This window comes from Rattus norvegicus, chromosome 1 (genome assembly GCF_021556685.1).
Source record: "Rattus norvegicus strain SHRSP/BbbUtx chromosome 1, alternate assembly SHRSP_T2T, whole genome shotgun sequence".
In the NCBI taxonomy this organism is placed as follows: domain Eukaryota; kingdom Metazoa; phylum Chordata; class Mammalia; order Rodentia; family Muridae; genus Rattus; species Rattus norvegicus.
In genome coordinates this window covers 145796993-145817091 of record NC_141534.1, presented here as the reverse complement: position 1 = coordinate 145817091, position 20099 = coordinate 145796993, and the positions used below count along the sequence as shown (strand labels likewise).

General features: G+C 48.6%; 2 protein-coding genes across 5 annotated transcripts in view; one reads left to right on the top strand and one right to left on the bottom strand.

The window, feature by feature from the left end:
• Positions 1 to 623, bottom strand: part of Fanci (FA complementation group I) — a 56412-nt gene extending 55789 nt beyond the window's left edge. The window contains exon 1 of one of the 2 annotated variants that reach the window (XM_087619900.1): positions 558 to 623. The gene's annotated coding sequence lies outside the window, so the exon portion shown is untranslated. 2 annotated transcript variants of the gene reach the window in all.
• Rlbp1 (retinaldehyde binding protein 1) lies at positions 374 to 19256 on the top strand. Of its 3 annotated transcripts, XM_087655796.1 has the most exons (10): positions 374 to 538; positions 6038 to 6220; positions 7890 to 8000; positions 8684 to 8712; positions 8892 to 9020; positions 11293 to 11497; positions 13519 to 13697; positions 16579 to 16737; positions 17969 to 18079; positions 18258 to 19256. In XM_087655796.1, the coding sequence occupies exons 4-10, from the start codon at positions 8701 to 8703 to the stop codon at positions 18414 to 18416; spliced, it is 954 nt and encodes a 317-aa protein (XP_087511922.1). In that variant the 5' UTR covers positions 374 to 538; positions 6038 to 6220; positions 7890 to 8000; positions 8684 to 8700; the 3' UTR covers positions 18417 to 19256.
• Positions 19257 to 20099: the final 843 nt, after the last annotated feature.

Below are 20099 nucleotides of genomic sequence, written 5' to 3'. Positions count from 1 at the left end.
GATCAGAAGGTCATCCTCAGCTACACAGTTTGTAGCCAATCTCAGACACTGGCTCAAAAACAAAACAAAAAGGAAAAACTATAAAATAGAGCAGCTAATGTAGATTTTGCTATCCTAACTTCTATATACAGTGCCGGAAAAAAAAAAAAGTAAGCGTTTAGTGATGACTAGGTGATTGCTTTGTATGTTATAATAAACGCTATGTAAACGAAAATCGAAATAAAACATCCGGTGGGGTAGTTAGCTTTTGGAGTTCCGTTCTGCTCCAGAGTGCACTTTTTGAGTATCCTGCCTATCCAACATGAAGCCAATGGCCGGTCTTCCCATGAGCTCCACGCGCAAAACCGGGCTGGGGGACCCACCGGAAGCAGGTGCTGACCCTGCAGGGCAGGACCATTAAGGAGGCCTGAGCGGGGCGTGCCTCGGAGAAACCCGCCAAAGCTGATGTCCCCGACCCATGCGCAGGAACCAGGTACGGCGGGACGCCACGTCGCAAGGGGAGCCCTCCTGTCCTCACCATCCCACTTCTTCCCTCCCGGTAAGCCCTAGACAATCACCTCAACCTCAGCGAAGGATCCTTCCAAAATTCCCGCTCAACTCCACGTAGCCGCACTTCCGTTTCCCAGAGCAACAAGTCCCGCCCCCAAGGCGCACTTCCGACTTCCTAATTTGATGGAGCGTACCATTTTAGATGACAAGGGGGTGAATCTTTGCGGGGATCATGGCCCAAATTCGCGAGAGAAGGGGATGCAACCTGCCCACTCGCTTTCAGGGTGGAGGAGTGGGATGGGACGGGAGACCTCAGAGTAGCATGCGCGTTCCGGGATGAACGATTAAGCGTTTTTTGAGCTCTGTATTTGAAGTCAGTGTAGAAGGGAGTGAACCAATTGTGGCGTTTCTGGTCTTTTGCATTGGAAGCACCTGAAGAGGGGTGTGGGGAGGGGGCGTTTCAGGTCTTTTGCATTGGAAGCACCTGAAGAGGGTGTGTGTGTGTGTGTGTGTGTGTGTGTGTGTGTGTGTGTGTGTGTGTGTGTGTGTGTGTGTGTGTGTGTGTGTGTGTGTGTGTGTGTGTGTGTGTGTGTGTGTGTGTGTGTGTGTGTGTGTGTGTGTGTGTGTGTGTGTGTGTGTGTGTGTGTGTGTGTGTGTGTGTGTGTGGAAGCACCAGGTCTTTTGCATTGGAAGCACCTGAAGAGGGTGTGTGTGTGTGTGTGTGTGTGTGTGTGTGTGTGTGTGTTGGAAGCACCTGAGTGTGTGTGTGTGTGTGTGTATGTGTGTGTGTGTTGGAAGCACCAGGTCTTTTGCATTGGAAGCACCTGTGTGTGTGTGTGTGTGTGTGTGTGTGTGTGTGTTGGAAGCACCAGGTCTTTTGCATTGGAAGCACCTGTGTGTGTGTGTGTGTGTGTGTGTGTGTGTGTGTGTGTGTGTGTTGGAAGCACCAGGTCTTTTGCATTGGAAGCACCTGAAGAGGGTGTGTGTGTGTGTGTGTGTGTGTGTGTGTGTGTGTGTGTGTTGGAAGCACCTGAGTGTGTGTGTGTGTGTGTGTGTATGTGTGTGTGTGTGTGTGTGTGTGTGTGTTGGAAGCACCTGAGTGTGTGTGTGTGTGTGTGTGTATGTGTGTGTGTGTGTGTGTGTGTGTGTTGGAAGCACCTGAGTGTGTGTGTGTGTGTGTGTGTATGTGTGTGTGTGTGTGTGTGTGTGTGTGTTGGAAGCACCTGAGTGTGTGTGTGTGTGTGTGTGTATGTGTGTGTTGGAAGCACCTGAGCTTGTTTGATGGTGAGCTGAGTGTGAAGACTGAAGTAGGGCCCCTCGGATAAGGCTGTAAGTTGTCTGTGGTATTAGTCTAGACTGTGGCAGTGGGAACGAAGGGGTAGGTAAGGACATCAGGGTAATGGGTCTACGTGACCAGATCTGGAAGAAAAAGCTGTTGTCTTAGGGTTTTACTGCTGTGAACAGACACCATGACCAAGGCAACTCTTATAAGGACAACATTTAATTGGGGTTGGTTTACAGGTTCAGAGGTTCGGTCCATTATCATCCAGGCAGGCATGGTGCTGGAGGAGCTAAGAGTTCTACATCTTCATCTGAAGGCTGCTAGTGGAAGACTGACTTCCAGGTGGCTAGGATGAGGGTCTTAAAGTCGATGCCCACAGTGACATCTATTCCAACAAGGCCATACCTTCTAATAATGCCACTCCCTAGGCCAAGCATATTCAAAACCTTGATAACTGTCTTCCCGTGCTCCTTGCTAGGACTCTTCTACCTTTCTATCTCTACATTGAACTGTGAGAAGTAGCTAAAACCCAACAGCTGAGGTGGAGGGCAATTCCTGAGAGGAATCCTTTCACTAAAGAATCAGACGACTTCATCCCATCTCCTCACAAAACCTTCTTTCCAAACTCCTTCTGGGACCGCACCATTCAGCTGTAAATCTGTTGACAGTCTATATGAATTAAATAGGTCTATATGGACTAAACTCACTAGCACCCCCGAGTTTCTGTGTGTGCCTCTCATAGCACTTATTGAATTGTCTGTATGAATGTCTACCCTGATACATGAATGATATAGCACCTATGTTTTTTTATTACCATTAACTTTGTGCTTATGTTTCTTTGAGACAGAATCTCACATAGTCCAGGATGACTTTTAACTTGCCACATAACTGTGACTGGCCTGGATGTGTTTTGTAAAGTCAAGGATATGTTTTATAGAGTGCGGTATGGTGCAGTGGGTGAGGGTACCTCAGGTAGCCCATATTAAGGCATCCCTCCCCCCTGAGGTACCAGCCATATGATGGGTCTAGTATAGAATAGAATTGGGAGCATGGGAAGAGGGGCTGAGAAGGGAGTAGAGGCAGAGAAAGAGGGGAGAGAGGAAGATATGGAGCTGGCATGAAGAGAGAAAGAGAAGAGGCCAGCCAGGAACACAGCAGGGGTGTTGGGGGGGTGCAGGAGGAGAGCGAGAATGGGGTCAGAGAGAACAAAGGGAATCAGAGAGAGAGAGAGAGAGAGAGAGAGAGAGAGAGAGAGAGAGAGAGAGAGAGAGAAAGGGCAGAGAGTCAGAGAGCAAAGAGAGGGCAAACAATCCCTTTTATAGCAAGCTGGGCCTACCTGGCTGTTGCTAGGTAACTACTGGGCAGAGCCTAGAAGGAATGCTAAGGTGCTGACAGGCCTTGAACTCCTAATCCTTCTGCTTCTATTTCCCAAGTGCCTGGGGTTGCAAATGTGACAGCACACGTGGCTGGCCAGCATTAACAGTGTTAGGAAGATAAAGAATAGATTTGGATTAGCGTCAGCTTTTCCACTCAGGTGCAGGCTTCCTTACCGAAGCAGCTAATCTTTTCCCATTCAGTTCACCACCTAGATTCCCTATGTGAGCCACTATGTAGGTACTTACTGGGGGCTGGCTCATTTGTAATCCCACTACTGGGGAGACTCAGACAGGCCGGTTTGGGGACTCGCTAGCAAGTCACTTGGAAAGGCTGTGAGCAGAAAGTTGTGCCACATAGCTCACTTGGAAAGTTCCAGACCAGTGAGAGAACTTGCCCAAGACATGGCACCAACAGTTGTCCTCTGACCTGCATTTCACATGCATGCCCAGCTGCTGATACAAACATGTGTGTTCCTGTGCACACATTAAAAAAAATAACACAAGTGTGCATGCCTCTGCATGCTTCCTAAACTTGGGTCTAATGCTTCTGTACCAGAACAGCTCTACCCTTGAGTTTCTAAGACTTACTGAATACCTTTCTGAATGGTGCAGGCTCTATAACTCTTTCACGCCCATTCTGAAATATATATGTATATGCACATGTATATGTATACATATACATACATGTGTATATATAGACATATATGTTTGAATATATATGTGTACACACATATGCCTGTGATCTAAAAGTTAATATTGGCAAATACGATTGGAATGAAATTCTGATGATTGTCGATAGCCAACTTTTCAAGCAAAATTAACATTACTTGGAAAATTGCATCCAAGAAAGCTGTTATATTTTTTATTTAATTCAATAAATTGTGACACGAATACCACCCGTCCGTTTTGGCTCACGACAGAAACAAAGTTGAACGGCGTTTGCACTGATATGCTGACCCTGCAAATGCAAGCCCCTCCTCCCATCTCCTCAGTCAGCTGGGGCGGGGGAAGCCAGGGAGCCCAAGGGTGTCTGCCGGGGCAGCAGTGTAAGTTTGTGGGCCACTGAGGACAGTGGCACCATTGTTCTAGCCAGAGGAGCTAGAGATGAACAGGACTCTGGGGATGGGAGGGGAGGGTAGGAGGAGGCAGGAGAAGAGCTGTGAGCAGAAAGTTGTGCCAAAGGGAGCTCTTCTACCCCTGAGGGCCTCCTGCCTGCTCCTGTCCTGAGATGCTCTGGCCCACTGCTTCTCAACCTTCCTAATGCTGTGATCCTTTAATACACTTCCTCATGTTGTGGTGACCCCCAACCATAAAATGATTTTTGTTGCTCCTTCATAATTGTAATTTTGCCACCATTATGAATCACAATGTAAATAACTGATTTGCAGGATATCTGATGCACAACCATTATGAAAGGGTCCATCAACCCCCGCAAGGGGTCATGACCCACAGGTTGGATCTAGGCAGCCCTCTCCGACTAGGCCATGTCATAGAATATATAGTCCTCTTGGTACACAGGGGTGCTTTGTTATGAATGGCTTTCATTGGTCCTTACAGAACATCTTAGCAGCTTAGGGGGCAACTGGGACTCTTATTCTTATCATAGCCAGTGAGGTTCCTCGGGCAAAACAAGCCACAGCCTAGGTGAATTAACCAATAGAAATTCACTCTATCGGAATCCCGGAAGTTGGAGGTCTAAGATCAAGGTAGTATATCCTTTGATCCCACCTCCTTAGGATATGTAAGTCCCGAACTGTGGTGAGATCAGACCATTTCCTTGGCTGGACTCCAGAAATGAATGGCCTGTGCACATGAACTCAACCCTACCCTGAGCACTTCAAGGAGAGAGAACCAGAATCAAAGGTGGGCTGTTTGGGCCCAGACTGAAGATAAGTTTACTTACAGTCTGTGGTGGAAGTAGGGAGCTCCCTGACTTTGGAATCCTGCGCAGAGAATGATCTAAAGGACTTGCATCCCTCATACCCCAGTGATATACCTAGTCAGAGGCCGTGGCACCCTGCTGAGGGGCTAATCAGGGGTTTCTGGTCGGACCACGGGTTAGATGCATTCTCGGACCACGGGTTAGACGCATTCCCTTCACCTAGGTACCCACTGGTTCTGCACTGCGCACAACTATGAGCACTACAAGCTCCGCAGAACACTTACCAGGGATCAGGCAGCTAAGCCGCTGAAGTGGGTGCTTTGCGTTCATCTCAAGACTTCCCCCACAGCCCCAGCTGGATCTCTAGTCATCCCAGTTCTCAGAGGAGACTGACTCACGTCGTGGGGAAGTTACCTCACAGTGAGAAAGGTGCTGGAGCAAGGATTGAAACACGGACAAGGCAAATCTGCCGCGGCGCCACACCCCTGCTTCCTTGCCTTTGGCGACGCAGAGGTTGGAGGGTCAGGAATTCAAAACCTATCTGAGCTGCACAAAACAAAAGGAGCCAGGGACTGAGGGTGTAATAGAGTTCTTCCATGTGTCAGGCCTTAGGTTCAATCTTCAGCATCCTACAAACACATACAAAAAAGTAGGCAGTGTGTTTTGAGGCCAGCCTGGGATACCTAGCGGGTCCTCCCCGGCTCAGCCCTGCGGACTCCATTTTCCTCTGCATGTGGGACGGTGGACCATAGGCCTCGGTTGCTGCATTGGTCACATTTACAGTTTCTCTTCACTTCTCTATATGTCCTGCCCTTTGTGGAGAGGGAGTATTCTCCCAGGCTCCCCTGCCTCCCAGTTTGAGAAGAGAGAGGGCAGGAAAATGAGACGGGGCTGGCCCAGATCCCAGTGAAGTAGCTTCCACATGGCCGAACAGAGCTCCAAGCAGGAGCTCACAAAGCAGGGCTTTGATGGTGGCCCTGCAGGCCCGGCCTCTCCCCTCTCCCTCAGGGTGCTTCGCTTGGTTCATTCTGGGCCTCCCGTGAGCCTGATTGAATGGGAAACGGTGGGCCTGAGAAGTTCCTTGTGACAAACTAATCCCAGCTTGCTGACCTGACCACACCTCCAAAGGAAACAGCCTCCCGAGCTCCAGAACAATTCAGGCACCCAGTAGCCCCAAGAAAGAGCTATCAGGTAAGTCAGTGACCAGGTCTGACTGGGCCAGCGAGCATAAGAAAGAGTGTGTGTGTGGGAGGGGGTGAGTGGTCAGGGATTGCTTGGACTGCCTGTAAAGTGGTCTGCCATTCTGCAGGCCGAGCCAGAGGCAGATGCAGCACATGCACATGGAGAGCGCCTGATTGAGTTAGAGCTGCAGATGATCAAATACTTTTTATGCCCTAGTATTGGTAATTAATTGTACCTTATTTGCTAATTCTAAATGCCTGAGAGCATCTATGTGGAGCTAGGGGTAGCATGTTTTTATTACATAAATGCCTCCAGCTAATGGATTTAAAAATAAGAGATAAGCGCCTCTCTGTGCTGACTTTAGTCTTGCGTTTCTAAGACTCGGGCTGGTGATCTGCACATCTGACTAGGGGTTGCCTCTAATTCCTCTCCAGTTCTTCATAGTCTTCCCTTGCTTTGTTTGCTTGAGATAGGTTTTCCTTATATAGCCCTCGCTGTCCTGGAACTCACTATGTAAAGCAGGCTGGCTTTGAAATCAGAGATTCCTTGACCGCTGGGATTAAAGATGGCAGAACTATACTCAGCTTTTGCTTTTTGTTTTTGAGGTAGAGTCTCATGTATTCACAGGCTGACTTTGAACTAACTATGTAGCCAAGGAAAACCTTAACTTCTGATTCTCTCGCCTCTGTCTTGCAAGTGCTGGGAATGTAGGTATGAGCCACAATAGTCAGCTCTTGGTCTTTATGCCCACATATTTGGATGTCTGTCTGTCAAATATTTGGATGTCTGTCTGTCAAATATTTGGATGTCTGTCTGCTCTCCAAAGAGATGGCTTGTACTTGTTTTTTTTTGTTGTTGTTGTTTTTTTTTTGTTTGTTTGTTTGTTTTCCCAGAACTGGGGACCGAACCCAGGGCCTTGCGCTTGCTAGGCAAGTGCTTTACCACTGAGCTAAATCCCCAACCCCTGTACTTGGTTCTTATGGATAGATTCCAGCCCCAAGAATTCCCTTGTCCTTTCCAGGGCTGTGGTAGGAAAGGAACAGGCCCTCAGATATTCTCGGAGAACCTCAAGTTTTGATGTACAAATTAGGTTAATCTCCGTGTTAAGAAAGGGAGAAAAGACTCCGTTGTAGAGCAGGACTCCACTCTCAGTTATGTCACAGAACCCTGTGGTCTTCATGGCAGTCACTTTGGCAGATACTTTATCCTCAATTTGCTCTCAGTCTCAGAAGGATTCAATACCTTGCCCATGGTCACGCGGGTGGTAAAAGCCAGGTTCAAATCCAGCTCTCTCCAACCTACAGATGATCAAATACTTTTGGTATTTGGCCCTACTATTGGTAACTAATTGTACCTTATTTGCTAATTCTGGGCCAGTTCCCCCAGGGACTTTGCACAGAGATGACTTGGCTTGAAGCATCGAAGAGACTGGGTGTCAGGTAGACACAGGTTCAAGCCCCAGCCACTCACCAACTATGAGTAGATGACCAAGCTGACCAACGGAACCTGGTCACAGGTGGAAACAGAATGTAAAGATCCTCACAGTCACTGGGAACACTTGGGTCTGGGAGGAGAAAATCTGGAAACATGGGTCACGACGGATAACTGTTCTGGTGGCCCAGAAATCTGTGCTGGTGTATGTTATTTAATTACATATTAACCCTTCCATCCCAACAAGGGACGGTCAAGGCTCGGGTGAAATCACACAGCTTGCAAGACAGGATTGGAATCCAAGTCCCATATCCTGTTCCTTAGCCGCTTCTTGGTGCCTACAGAAGTCACAGCTTAGGTATGTATCCTTGGGCTCTGTGGCCTTGAACCAGTTACCTACTCTCCTGGATCTGTTTTCCCCTTAGATAAAACAGGAGTGAGCTGCCGTGCCAGTCTCTGAACAATGCATTTAGAAGTCCTTAGCGCGTCACAAAGCTCTGAACGCACACCCAGGACTGACTGCATAACTGCTCACTGTGGCTCCTAACCATGAATGCCCTGGGGATGGAACCATCCACTAGGCTGAGAGGTTTCCGGAGTGCGCATTTGCACTGGGGAAGGAAGGCTACTGAGAGGAAGGAAGATTGCCTTACACTGCAGTGATCTGGCTCTGTGGTTGAGGATAGGGCCCTCTGGTTTCTTCCTGGCTAACCGCAGCTGAAGACTAGTGTACTTGATGTGTGATCCCTCCAAATGCAGTGTTCCCCAAGTGTAGCCCAGGAAAATGTCCTTCAGAGCCACGTAGGGAACATGGGCTCTAATTTTAGTTCTCTAGTTAGAACCACAGGGACCAAGACCCATCTATATGTCTGGCCAATCAGCTGGCTGTTGGGAAGGACTTGAATGCTCGAGGCCCACTGTTCTGAGACAAACACAAAATGATTTTTCTAATATCACTGCAAACCTGACTTCCTTGGCTGCTGGGGACAGGCCACCTGGAGAGGCCAGGGCAGAGCAAACAGGTTCTTTCTTTCCCCTCAGTGTCTTCAAGAGGCAGTATGTCAGAGGGGGTGAGTATCCCAGACCCTTCCTCCCCACACCCCAACAATCTCTTTGGGGCCCTAACCCACTGAAGGGAGGAGGCTTAGCACATATCTTGGCCAAAGGCACTGTGCAATCCCGTTTGCCAGTGGTTCTTGCTGCTGTGGGCAGAGCTGTCCCACCTTCTACTTGCCTCCTTTCTGCCCAGGTGGGCACATTCCGAATGGTCCCTGAAGAGGAGCAGGAGCTCCGGGCACAGCTAGAACAGCTCACAACCAAGGATCATGGTCCTGTCTTTGGCCCATGCAGCCAGCTGCCCCGCCACACTTTGCAGAAGGTGAGGTGCCAGAGTGGGAGGGAGCAGTGGCGTGGCTGGGACAGCCTGGGAAGCAACCAGCAAGGGTGGGATGAATGGGCTTCTGTCCTTTAGAAAAGTTCTGTCCCACTCTCTAGGCTATCCTAGATCTGAGAGACTAACCTGTTCTAGAAACTGTCCTGGAGTCAGTTACAACACATGGGCTTATCAGTACTCAGACCACCTTAGTCTAAGACCCCAGCCTGGAGCTTATGGGCCGGGAGCCATCCTAGACTCAGATATAAAGAACACTGCTTCAGAAGTGGCCCGAGTAAACAAGTGTACATTGTCCCCAATAGAAAAGCATCGGGCTCAAGTTCTGGGGCCACACATAAACCAGCTGTGTGACCTTGAGCAAACAGCTTTCCTTCTCTGGGTCCGGCCTCTTTCTGTGCCTATGAACCATGGCAGTTAGTCTAGCTCAGTGTGGTCACCGTGCGCTCTCCTGGAGCTGGCAGGGTTCTTAGGGTTGCGGGGGCAAAATGGGAAGTGGGTGAGTTCAGCTTCAGGCTCTCATCTGTGCACATAACACTATATCCACTGACCCGTGCTCTCAGGTGGTCCACATCTGAATCCTTCTCCCTTGCCCTTCATGCTGTCCAAAGGAAGAGTTAACCCAGTCATTCTTAACAGAACTTCTGGCCCAGCCAAAAAAAAAAAAAAAAAAAAAAAAAGAAGCTCTGGGGCTGAGGCAGGCTGCCCTCTGCTGGATCAAGTCGGGGAGGCCACCGAGTGAAGGAAAAAGCCCCAGAAATGCCTCCTCCTCATTGGGGACACTAGGGCAAGAACACCTCTAGCCCCCTTAACCTGCTCCTCTGGGAGATGGGGATCAGACCACTAACTGAGTGTAGTGACTCATGCCTTTAATCCCAGCACTTGGAAGGCATAGGGTGGAGAATTATAATTTTAAGTTCAGCCTGGGTTACATATAGAGATCTTGTCTCAAAAGAAACAAAAATAGGTTTGGGGGTGGGACTTGATTGGCAGAGTAGTCTAAAATTCTAGCCACGAGGTTCTGTATTAGATCTCCAGCATCACTGAGATGTAACCCCAGCGCGTGGGAGGTGCAGGCAGGATCAGAAGCTCCAGGGCTACCTTGGCTGTATATCAAAGTTGAGGTCAGCTGGGCTAGAGACTCGGACTAAAACATCCAAAACAAAAGCCAGAGCTTAGCAAGGTGGCTCATTAACTACAGAGCACTTGTCATGGAGCTTGGCCAAATGAGTCTGATCCCAAGGATCCCACACAGTAGAGGGAGAACCAGCTCTGTGGGTGGTCCTCTGACCTCCACATGAATGTCACACCATCACACACAGAGAGAGAGCGAGAGAGCGAGAGAGCGAGAGAGCGAGAGAGCGAGAGAGCGAGAGAGCGAGAGAGAGAGAGAGAGAGAGAGAAAGAGAGAGAGAGAGGGGGGGGGAGAGAAAGAGAGAGAGAGAGGGAAAACAAATTAATGCAAAAACAAAAAACCCAACCACATTCCTACAAAGAGTTGTGACAAAGATTAAAAACATAATGTAGGGCTGGAGAGACGACTTGGCAGTTAAGAGCACTGACTGCTCTTCCAGAGGTCCTGAGTTCAATTCCCAGCAACCACATGGTGGCTTATAACCCTTTGTAATGGAACTGATGCCCTCTTCTGGTGTGTCTGAAGACAGCAACAGTGTACTTATATACATAAAATAAATAAATCCTTTTTTTTTACAAACATAATGTAGGAACAGAGAGATGATGGCTCAGTGGTTGACAGCATTTGCTGTTCTCCCAGGGCTCAATCTCCCACAGTGTAGTTCGTAACTATTCATAACTCCAGTTCCAGTGGACTTGACGCCCTCTCCTGACCTTCACAGGCACCAAGCATGCATATGTGCATGCATACATGCAAGCAAAACTCTCGCACATACAGTGAATAAATTCAATAAAATTTTTAAAAATACACACTATTTTAGAGGACCTAGCAGACTGTTTGGTAAGAGCACAGTATACATGGGCACTTGTTAGAAACACTTTATTATTGTCAGTATCTTGCAAACAAATTCAGGCTGAGCAGTTTGACTTTCTCCAAACCCAAATGTCTATGAGAGAGCAGCGTGCCACTCCTTGACCGTTTAGAACAGAGCTGCACAAACTAAGACCACATTTGCAGCGCTCTGGGCACTCCCAGCAGGCTCGCTTAGATTTGAGCCTTTTCTCACATGCCCTGTTCCTCAACAGCGCCCATTGATAACTTCTGCCCCATCCCACCCCGTTGCAGGCTAAGGATGAGCTGAATGAAAGGGAGGAAACCCGGGATGAGGCGGTGAGGGAGCTACAGGAGCTGGTCCAGGCACAGGCAGCTTCTGGGGAAGAGTTGGCCGTGGCAGTGGCTGAGAGGGTGCAGGCAAGAGACAGCGCCTTCCTCCTGCGCTTCATCCGTGCCCGAAAGTTTGATGTGGGCCGGGCTTATGAGCTGCTCAAAGGTAAGGCCTGCACTGAAGGGCTGGCCCTGGTGGGGTGGGGTGGGTGGGGCGAGTGTACCTCTCCACACTAAGACACTTCCCTTATACCACGAGGTAGTCACTGCCTCCAAACCCTTCGTGTGTGTGTGTGTGTGTGTGTGTGTGTGTGTGTGTGTGTGTGTACACGTGCACATGTGTGCCCGAACTGAGCAGCCTCTAACATCACTTGGGCAGTTTGTGGATGGATGGATGGATGGATGAATTGATAGATGGATGGATGGATGGATGGATGGATGGATGGATGGCTCTTCTCTCTGTCAGTCTTAGGATGCAGTGAGTAAAATTCAGAAACCACATTTAGATGACAAAGGAAGGTGTTTCCTTTGTAGACTCTCCTCTTCCCCTCAGGACCACCTTGGGCTCTGGAATGTTACAGGTGAAGAAGCCTCCTTCAGCTCTTACCTGACACTAAACCCCAACCTCAGTGGAACCAAAGATGGTGCTTGCCTTGGGACTGGGGAGCTGGGACAGCTCTGCTGGATGAAGGAAAACATTTCCTGCAGAAATCGAGTCTTTGGTGTCTGTAGGGGGGAGGGTTGAAGCAGGTGGTCTGCAGCTAACATCTTTCCCTTTAATGTTCCCCCCTCTATCCCCAAGTGTCACCTCAGCGTCACCCTGGACCCACCACTGTTCCAGGTGAAGGAGCTCAAGCATCCCCTGCCATTGTAGACCTTCCATTCTGTAGGTGGGGACAATAGCCCTGAGAAGTAGGATACATAGGCAGAGTTTGAGTGACAGGTGGTAAGGAGAAAATAAGCTGTTGGGTATAAAGGACAGAAGGTTGGAGCTGTGAGTGAAGTGTCTAGAAAAGCTCCTACTGCAAAGGGACGTCTGAAAATAAGACCCCGAGGACATTAGACATGGAGTTATCAGACAGAGGGAATGAGAAGGCAGAGGTGAGGTGAGGTGAGGTCAGACCGGGTGTTCTAGAGCAGCAGAGAAGCTTTTAGCAGCTTCTTAGCAATCGCTCCCTAAACTCCTCCTCTGGGCCTCAGGCTGGGGCTACACATGGCCATGTGAAGGCAGAGACCTGTTCAGGGTTGGTAAGAATGGCATTTGTGGACCGTGTAGGCACTGCTGGAATAAGGAAAGCCTTCTGAGTCCAGACTCTACCTCACGTCTGCATGGCTCTCGATGCTCACATTGCGAACCCCGTATAATTGCCACAGGAGTTAGGGGAGACAGGCCAATCTTACTATCTTAGTTAGGATTTTACTGCTGCGAACAGACACATGACCAAGGTAACTCTTATAAGGACAATATTTAACTGGGGTTGGCTTACAGGTTCAGAGGTTCAGTCCATTATCATCAAGGCAAGAGCATGGCAGCATCCGGGTAGGCATGGTACAGGAGCTGAAAGTTCCACGTCTTCATCTGAAGGCTGCTAGGAGAAGACTGGTTTCCAGGAAGCTAGGACGGGGGTCTTTTTTTAATTGAATATTTTTTATTTACATTTCAAATGTTATTCCCTTTCCTGGTTTCCTGTCCATAAGCCCCCTATCACATCCCCCTCCCCTTCTTCTTTAGGGGTATTCCCCCTCCCTAACCACCCCCCACTTCCTACCTTCCCTTCCTAACATTCCCCTACAATGGGGGGGGGGCAGGTGTTGGTCTAGCCTTGGCAGGACCAAGGGCTTCTCCTCCCATTGGTGCTCAATAAGGCCATAGGTGGGGGTCTTAAAGCCCACACCCACAGTGACAAACCTACTCTAACAAGGCCACACCCACTCCAACAAGGCCACACCCACTCCAACAAGGCCACACCCACTCCAACAAGGCCATACCTTCTAATAGTGCCACTCCCTGGGCGGAGCATATACAAACCATCATACTTATCCTGTGGAAAGGAGAGGACACAGGACACAGAGAGTTGAATGTTCTGTTATACACAGACAGCAACCAGACCCTTGATTCTTGTCATGTGCCACCTAAGAAGCTGGGTGAGTGAGGCTGGAATGGCTCCCTCACTCTTCCTCTTCCAGGCTATGTGAACTTCCGGCTCCAGTACCCTGAACTCTTCGATAGCCTATCTATGGAGGCTCTCCGCTGCACTATCGAGGCCGGTTACCCTGGTGTCCTTTCCAGTCGGGACAAGTATGGTCGAGTGGTTATGCTCTTCAACATTGAAAACTGGCACTGTGAAGAAGTCACCTTTGATGAGGTCAGCTGGGCTCTCTCTACTAACTGTTGCTGGAATCCCAGGGAGGCAAGGTCTGCCGAGGGAGGAAGCCAGGTAGTGAGCATCTTCCAAGCAGGGAGGGAGTTCCTAGGATGCTCCAGGGTGGCTGGAAAGCCCAGCAGTTTTGCAAGAAGAACCCACTGGCCTGGGTATCCCCAGCACCGCCAAGTGGAGGCAGCAGCTGTGGGCTGTGAGCTGAAGGAAACCTTGCCAAATACCGAAAGCTGAGAGCAATAGAGAGAATGGGGACCAGAGGACAATGGGCTGGAAGATTCTGGAAAGTACAGGTTCTGTCCTACTTAACCATCTGCTTTCTGTATGCTTCTCTGTTTAAGCACTCAAGATAGTTGATTAAGGAGAAGAATTAAGGGCTCTTCCTTCCTTCCTTCCTTCCTTCCTTCCTTCCTTCCTTCCTTCCTTCCTTGTTTTGTAACACTGTCTCAAGTATCTCAGGCTGGGCTTAAATTCACTATGAAGTTAAGGATGGCCTTCGAATTTCTGATCCTCTTGCTGTGCAGGGTTTCAGGCGTGTGCTACCACATGTCATTTTATGTATGCCGGGGAATCAAACCCAGGATTACAGTCATGCTAGCCAAGCGTGCTGACACGTGAGCCTCATCCCTGGCCTTCACCCGTGTTTCTGAGTAAACTGTTATCTGTAAATAAACGAGACTGTTTTCTTCACCTTTTCTAGTCTTTAGAGCCCAGACTTTAAGAAGGAATTAGACTGCACCTGCCAGTCCTTCGCTCCAGTTAAAATGGTGATGGAAACAGCAAACACCCCCACCTCATGCCTGGTCTAATTAAAGATGTTTCTAGGCCTTCTCAGTAAACAAGATACTAGCGTGAGAATTTACGCCTTTTAAAAAAAAAAAAAAGACATTGTTTTGGGGAGGAGGGTCAGAGAGATGGCTCAGCAGTTAAGAGCTCTTGCTACTCTTGCAGAGGACCCGTGCCCTGTTCCCAGCACTCATGTGAGGGAGCTCACACAGTCTCACAGTCTCCTGTCAGACTCCAGAGGAGTCAATATCTTCCTCATAAAAAAATGATAACAAAAATAAAAGCAAGCCAGTGGTGGAGGCATGCATTTAATCCCAACTTTGCAGAGAAACCCTTTCTCAAAAAACAAACAAACCAATAAATAAAAATATATAAATAAAATCTCTTATAATGATTTACATATATTTAGTTTTTTTTTTAAAGTTTTTTTTTTTGTGTTTTTGTTTTTTGGTTCTTTTTTTTTTTTTCCGGAGCTGGGGACCGAACCCAGGACCTTGCGCTTCCTAGGCAAGCGCTCTACCACTGAGCTAAATCCTCAACCATATATTTAGTTTTTTAAGACCAAGTCCCTGTACATAGCTCTGGCTGGCCTGGAAATCTCTATGTAGACTCGGCTAGCCTCGAACTCACAGAGATCTGCTTGCCTCTGCCTCCCAAATGCTAGGTTTAAAGGCATGCACCACCATGACTTTCGAGTTTTATATTATTTTTAGTTACCTGTATATATGTGCGTATGTGTGTCCATAGCGCTGGTTCCTGCAGAGGCCAGAGGCATCAGATTCCCTGGAGCTGGAGTTACAAGTCAGCTACCTGTGGGTGCTGAGAACCAAACTCAGGTTCTCTGTAAGAACAGCAAGCTCTCTTAATCACAGAGCTCTCTCTCTCTAGCTCCAACTACTGAAGGTATTTTTTCTTTTTCTTTTTTTAGAAAAAGATTTAAAAACATGAATTTTAGTAATGTCGATAGTATGAATTCCTTTTAGAATATACAAAAAATTATTAACTTAAAATCATCTATAATTCTGGTACCTAGATATTTTTTAATTATTGATCCTTCCAATTTCACACACACACACACACACACACACACACACACACACACACCAAAAAACAAAACAAAAAGCCATTCACAGTTTTCTTATAACAGTGGAATTAGTCATTCTTGGTGGCACAGGCCTGTAAACCCATCTACTAGGAAGGCTAAAGCAAGAGGACTGATTACAAGAGGGCTGTAGAGTGAGTTCAAGGCCAATCTAAGTAACTTAGTAAGACACTGTCTAGAAATGCAAAGTGAAAAACAGGGCTGGGTGATGTCATTTGGTAGTTTGCAGTACCTTGGGTTCAATGCCCTGTACAGAAAAGAGAAGGGAAGAAAGGAGAGAGGGAAAGAGGGAAGGAGGGAGGAAGGAAGAGTGGGTGGGTCTAGGAAAGGTAGATCACAGCAGGCAGGGTAGTTAATGGTGGTTAGATCTACAATTCCAGCAGAGCTGGTGTTAGAATGAGCTCTTGTTTAAGGCTAGCCTGGGCTAAGCAGTTTTCAAGGCCAGTCTGAGCTACAAAATAAGACCCTTTAAAAAAAAACAAAACCAAGGGCTGGAGGTGGAGCTCATCGGTAAGCGCTTGCCTAGCACTTGTCCAAGACTCTCCTGTTGATTTCCTGTACCAACAAACAAAACCAAAACCCAGCAAGGGGTCCTTCTGTGGCATGAAACGTCACGAAGAGTGAGCTCCCCATACTGTTAATGTTTGACATCACTCTCAGTGCTCCCAGTATTCCACAGCTTAAAGCTTCCAGCATTTCCCTCCTCTCTCACAGGATGCTGGGCTCAAGGTGGGGTTATCCCACATGAATGTGACGTCCAGGGTGATTTTATTGGCCTGTATTCAGTGAGGGGGAAGTCCTAGATGGATACCTCTGGTAAATCCCTGCAGCGAACTGACTCTCCACTCAGGACCCTGAGTTTTAATCATCTCCGTGGGTAGGATGTTAAACCCTGCTTGCTGTGCTTCAGGCTCTCAGATGCTGGGGATCAACTCTAGGGCCTTATGACTGAGCCACGTACCTAAGCCTCTGTGCTTCTAGATCTTACAGGCATATTGTTTCATTCTGGAGAAACTGCTGGAGAACGAGGAAACCCAAATCAACGGCTTCTGTATTGTGGAGAACTTCAAGGGCTTCACCATGCAGCAGGCCGCGGGACTCCGCCCCTCCGATCTCAAGAAGATGGTGGACATGCTCCAGGTGAGACCTTGGAACCTCTCACAGGTGGGGAGGCTTGCTCTAGTTTCCCATTTCGTGATGCAGGAAGGGATCAGAGGGGTTGACAATCTAGCGTCATCCAGAGCAGTGACAGCCCTCATCTCAGCCACAAATACTTGCTGGACGATGGAGTCTAATCTCACTGTCTAGCCCATATCTTCTGCTTCATCTTTCAAGCTTGGAGATGGAGGTCACAGATTAAGTTCACACACAGATAAAGTGGCAGAGTCGTCCTGGAACCTCAGGCTGTCTGGCCACGTGGATCCTGCTGCCTCTTTTTGCTTGAGTGTTCATCCTGAGGAAGGACTCTCCTCACCCACTCTGATTCCTTTATATGCTGGTATCCCACAGTGGCTCCTTTGAGCTACCTTCTATGTGCCCTATGTGCACCGGGGAAGACAGGGTGGGAATGGCGGTGTGTGACACGGAGGGTGGCCACGATGTCCTTATAGTCTACAATGATTGGCAGTCCACCCAACGGACAAGTAGTTTGAAAACAACTCAGTCCCCAGGCTGAGGACACTGCTCAGTTGGCAGAGTGCTTCCCTAACATCCACAGAGCTCCGAGTTTCATTCCCAGCCCTGGTCAGTGCGGCACTCCAAAGACAGAAGAGGCAGGAGGATTGGAAGTTCCAAGTCATAAGTCAGTCACGTCATAAGGCCAGCTTTGAATACACATGAGACCCTGACTCAAAAAAAAACAATACCCCCTTAACACACACACTGGCACACAGACATGTATACATACACCAAACACGCAGTCACCAAATAACCAAAGGAAGGGTACCATTAAAAAAAATACGTCCAGGATTTCATTTTTGTTTTTATTTTTCATCATAGGATAGTTTTAGGTTGTGTAACTTGCAGGGTATCTTCCCTGTACCTTGGAGTCAAAAATGAAGCTAAGGTTCTCTGGTGACTGGCCCTGGGATGAGCTACATGTGGTGCCCGACAAGTCAGCCCTCAATCCATGGGGAGAGGCTGCGTGTGAATGCGTGTGAGTGCCTGTGTGTGTGTGTGTGTGTGTGTGTGTGTGCATGTGTGTATGTGTGCTTGTGTGTGCCTGTGTGTACGTGTATGTGTGTGTGTACGTGTATGTGTGTGTGTACGTGCACGCGCGTGTACTCGAGAGTGCACACATGTGTGTGAGGGTAAGTAGGAAGCTTTGAGACCATTGGAGCAACGGGGCTGGGGGATCTCTCTGTCACTGCAGGATTCATTCCCAGCCAGGTTCAAAGCTATCCACTTCATCCACCAACCATGGTACTTCACCACCACTTACAATGTGGTCAAGCCCTTCTTGAAGAACAAGTTGCTACAGAGGGTGAGTGTGTGGCTGCCTCCCGACCCTTCCACAGACTGGTCCCAAGTTGGGTGAACAACCCCCGGAAGGCACCACATGAGGCTGTAGAGAAAGATATCACCAGACAAAGACAGCACTCTGTGCCTTTGTCTCCCTTCCTCCACCCTTCTGCTCAGTTGCCCTGCTCACTTCCCTGCAGGTCTTCGTTCATGGAGATGACCTGGACGGCTTCTTCCAGGAGATTGATGAGAATATCTTGCCTGCTGACTTTGGGGGTACACTGCCCAAGTATGACGGCAAAGTTGTCGCTGAGCAGCTCTTCGGTCCCCGGGTTGAGGTTGAGAACACAGCCTTGTGAGGAGATGCCCTACCATGTGATCCTCATTAGCATCCCGGCCCTTCCTCAGCTTTCCTGAACCCAAAACAGGGAACGGAACGCCTGAGGTGACTGGTTTCCCCAGCCTTCCCTAGGTTTAGGACCGCTCTAGTGGCATCTCATCCCAAACCGACCTAGAGGACAGTGAGGCACAGGCATGTCTTTTTTTTTTTTTTCCCATTTTTCTTTTCTTCGGAGCTGGGGACCGAACCCAGGACCTTGCGCTTGCTAGGCAAGCGCTCTACCACTGAGCTAAATCCCCAACCCCACAGGCATGTCTTTAATAGGAGACTTGTGGGGCAGCTAAATTCCCATCAGCCTTTGCGGTTACAGGGCAATGACTTTGAGAGAAGTTAGGATTTCACAGACTAATTAGGTGGCTTCTCCGTGATTGTCTTTGTAATCGCTTTGATACTTAGGGTGTGAAGGTGAGTGAGAAGCTTACTTGCAATTCAGTTAAAAAAAGAAAGAGAGGGGCTTAAAGCTCTAATGATCTTAGCAGCAGTGGGCAGATAAGGGGTTTCCCACCTAAGATTCCAGGGAGGGAGTAGCAGCCTTAGAACAGTTGTATTTGGGGCTGACTTGCGGATGAACGCCCTGCGGATGAACGCCCTCGTAGCTAAGAGCTCTGGACTCTGTCCAGGGTAGAAGTCACGTCCCTTCCTCTCCATCCACCGTAGGTGTGATTTTTGGGGCCAGGGCTCCCATTCACTAGATGCTGTTTGCTTTGTTGGATGGTCTTACTTAAATGCACCTTTGACATTGTCCCCAGACACTCTTAGTCCTTATTAGACAAATAAAACCGTTCTTTGTCTTGTGTCACGCTCTTTCATGATGAACTTATGTCTTATTTCGAGTTTCTATCCCGTGATAAAATGCTGAGCAAAAGCAACTTGGGGAGGAGGAGGTTTATTTCATCTCACAGTTTGTAGCTTCTCATCCAGAGATGTGAGGACAGGAACTGGAGCCAGGAAGTGGAGTGAGAGGCATGAAGGAGAAAGTCATGGTTTGCTCCTCAGGATTTGTTCAGCCCGATTCTTATAGCACCCGGGCCAAGTGTGGTCCCACCCACAGAGAGCTGGCCCCTCCTACATCTACCATCAATCAAGCCTGTAGGCCAATCTGGTGGGGTATTTTTCCAGCCGAGGTTTCCTCTGACAAAAGGACTCTAGTTTGTGTCAAGCTGACATAAAACAAGTTGACACAGCTCATGTTCCCCAACTCTGCATGTTTTCGACAAATACAAACATTCTTTTTCTCCTATGGAGCTGGCTTCCACAAGTGCACAGCGATTTTTGGGTGCTCGAGTTTTGTAAGTGAGAGTTGCTGTCAGAACATGCTGGCTGGGCATGTGATCTCCTCGGAGGCAGGTACTGCCTCATTGGGCATGGGGTTCTTTTTTTTTTTTTTTTTTTTTTTTTTGGTTCTTTTTTTCGGAGTTGGGGATCGAACCCAGGGCCTTGCGCTTCCTAGGCAAGCGCTCTACCACTGAGCTAAATCCCCAACCCCGGGCATGGGGTTCTTAAGCACTGATCGCTACTTCCCCCAAGGTGCTACTCTTTCTTTCCTACCTAGCAGTGGGCCTACTCCTGTTGTCTGGCCAGTGGTGGTGGCTGGAGGTGAGGGTTGATGGGTCTGGTTGATTCCCTGCATACCAAGGTGAGA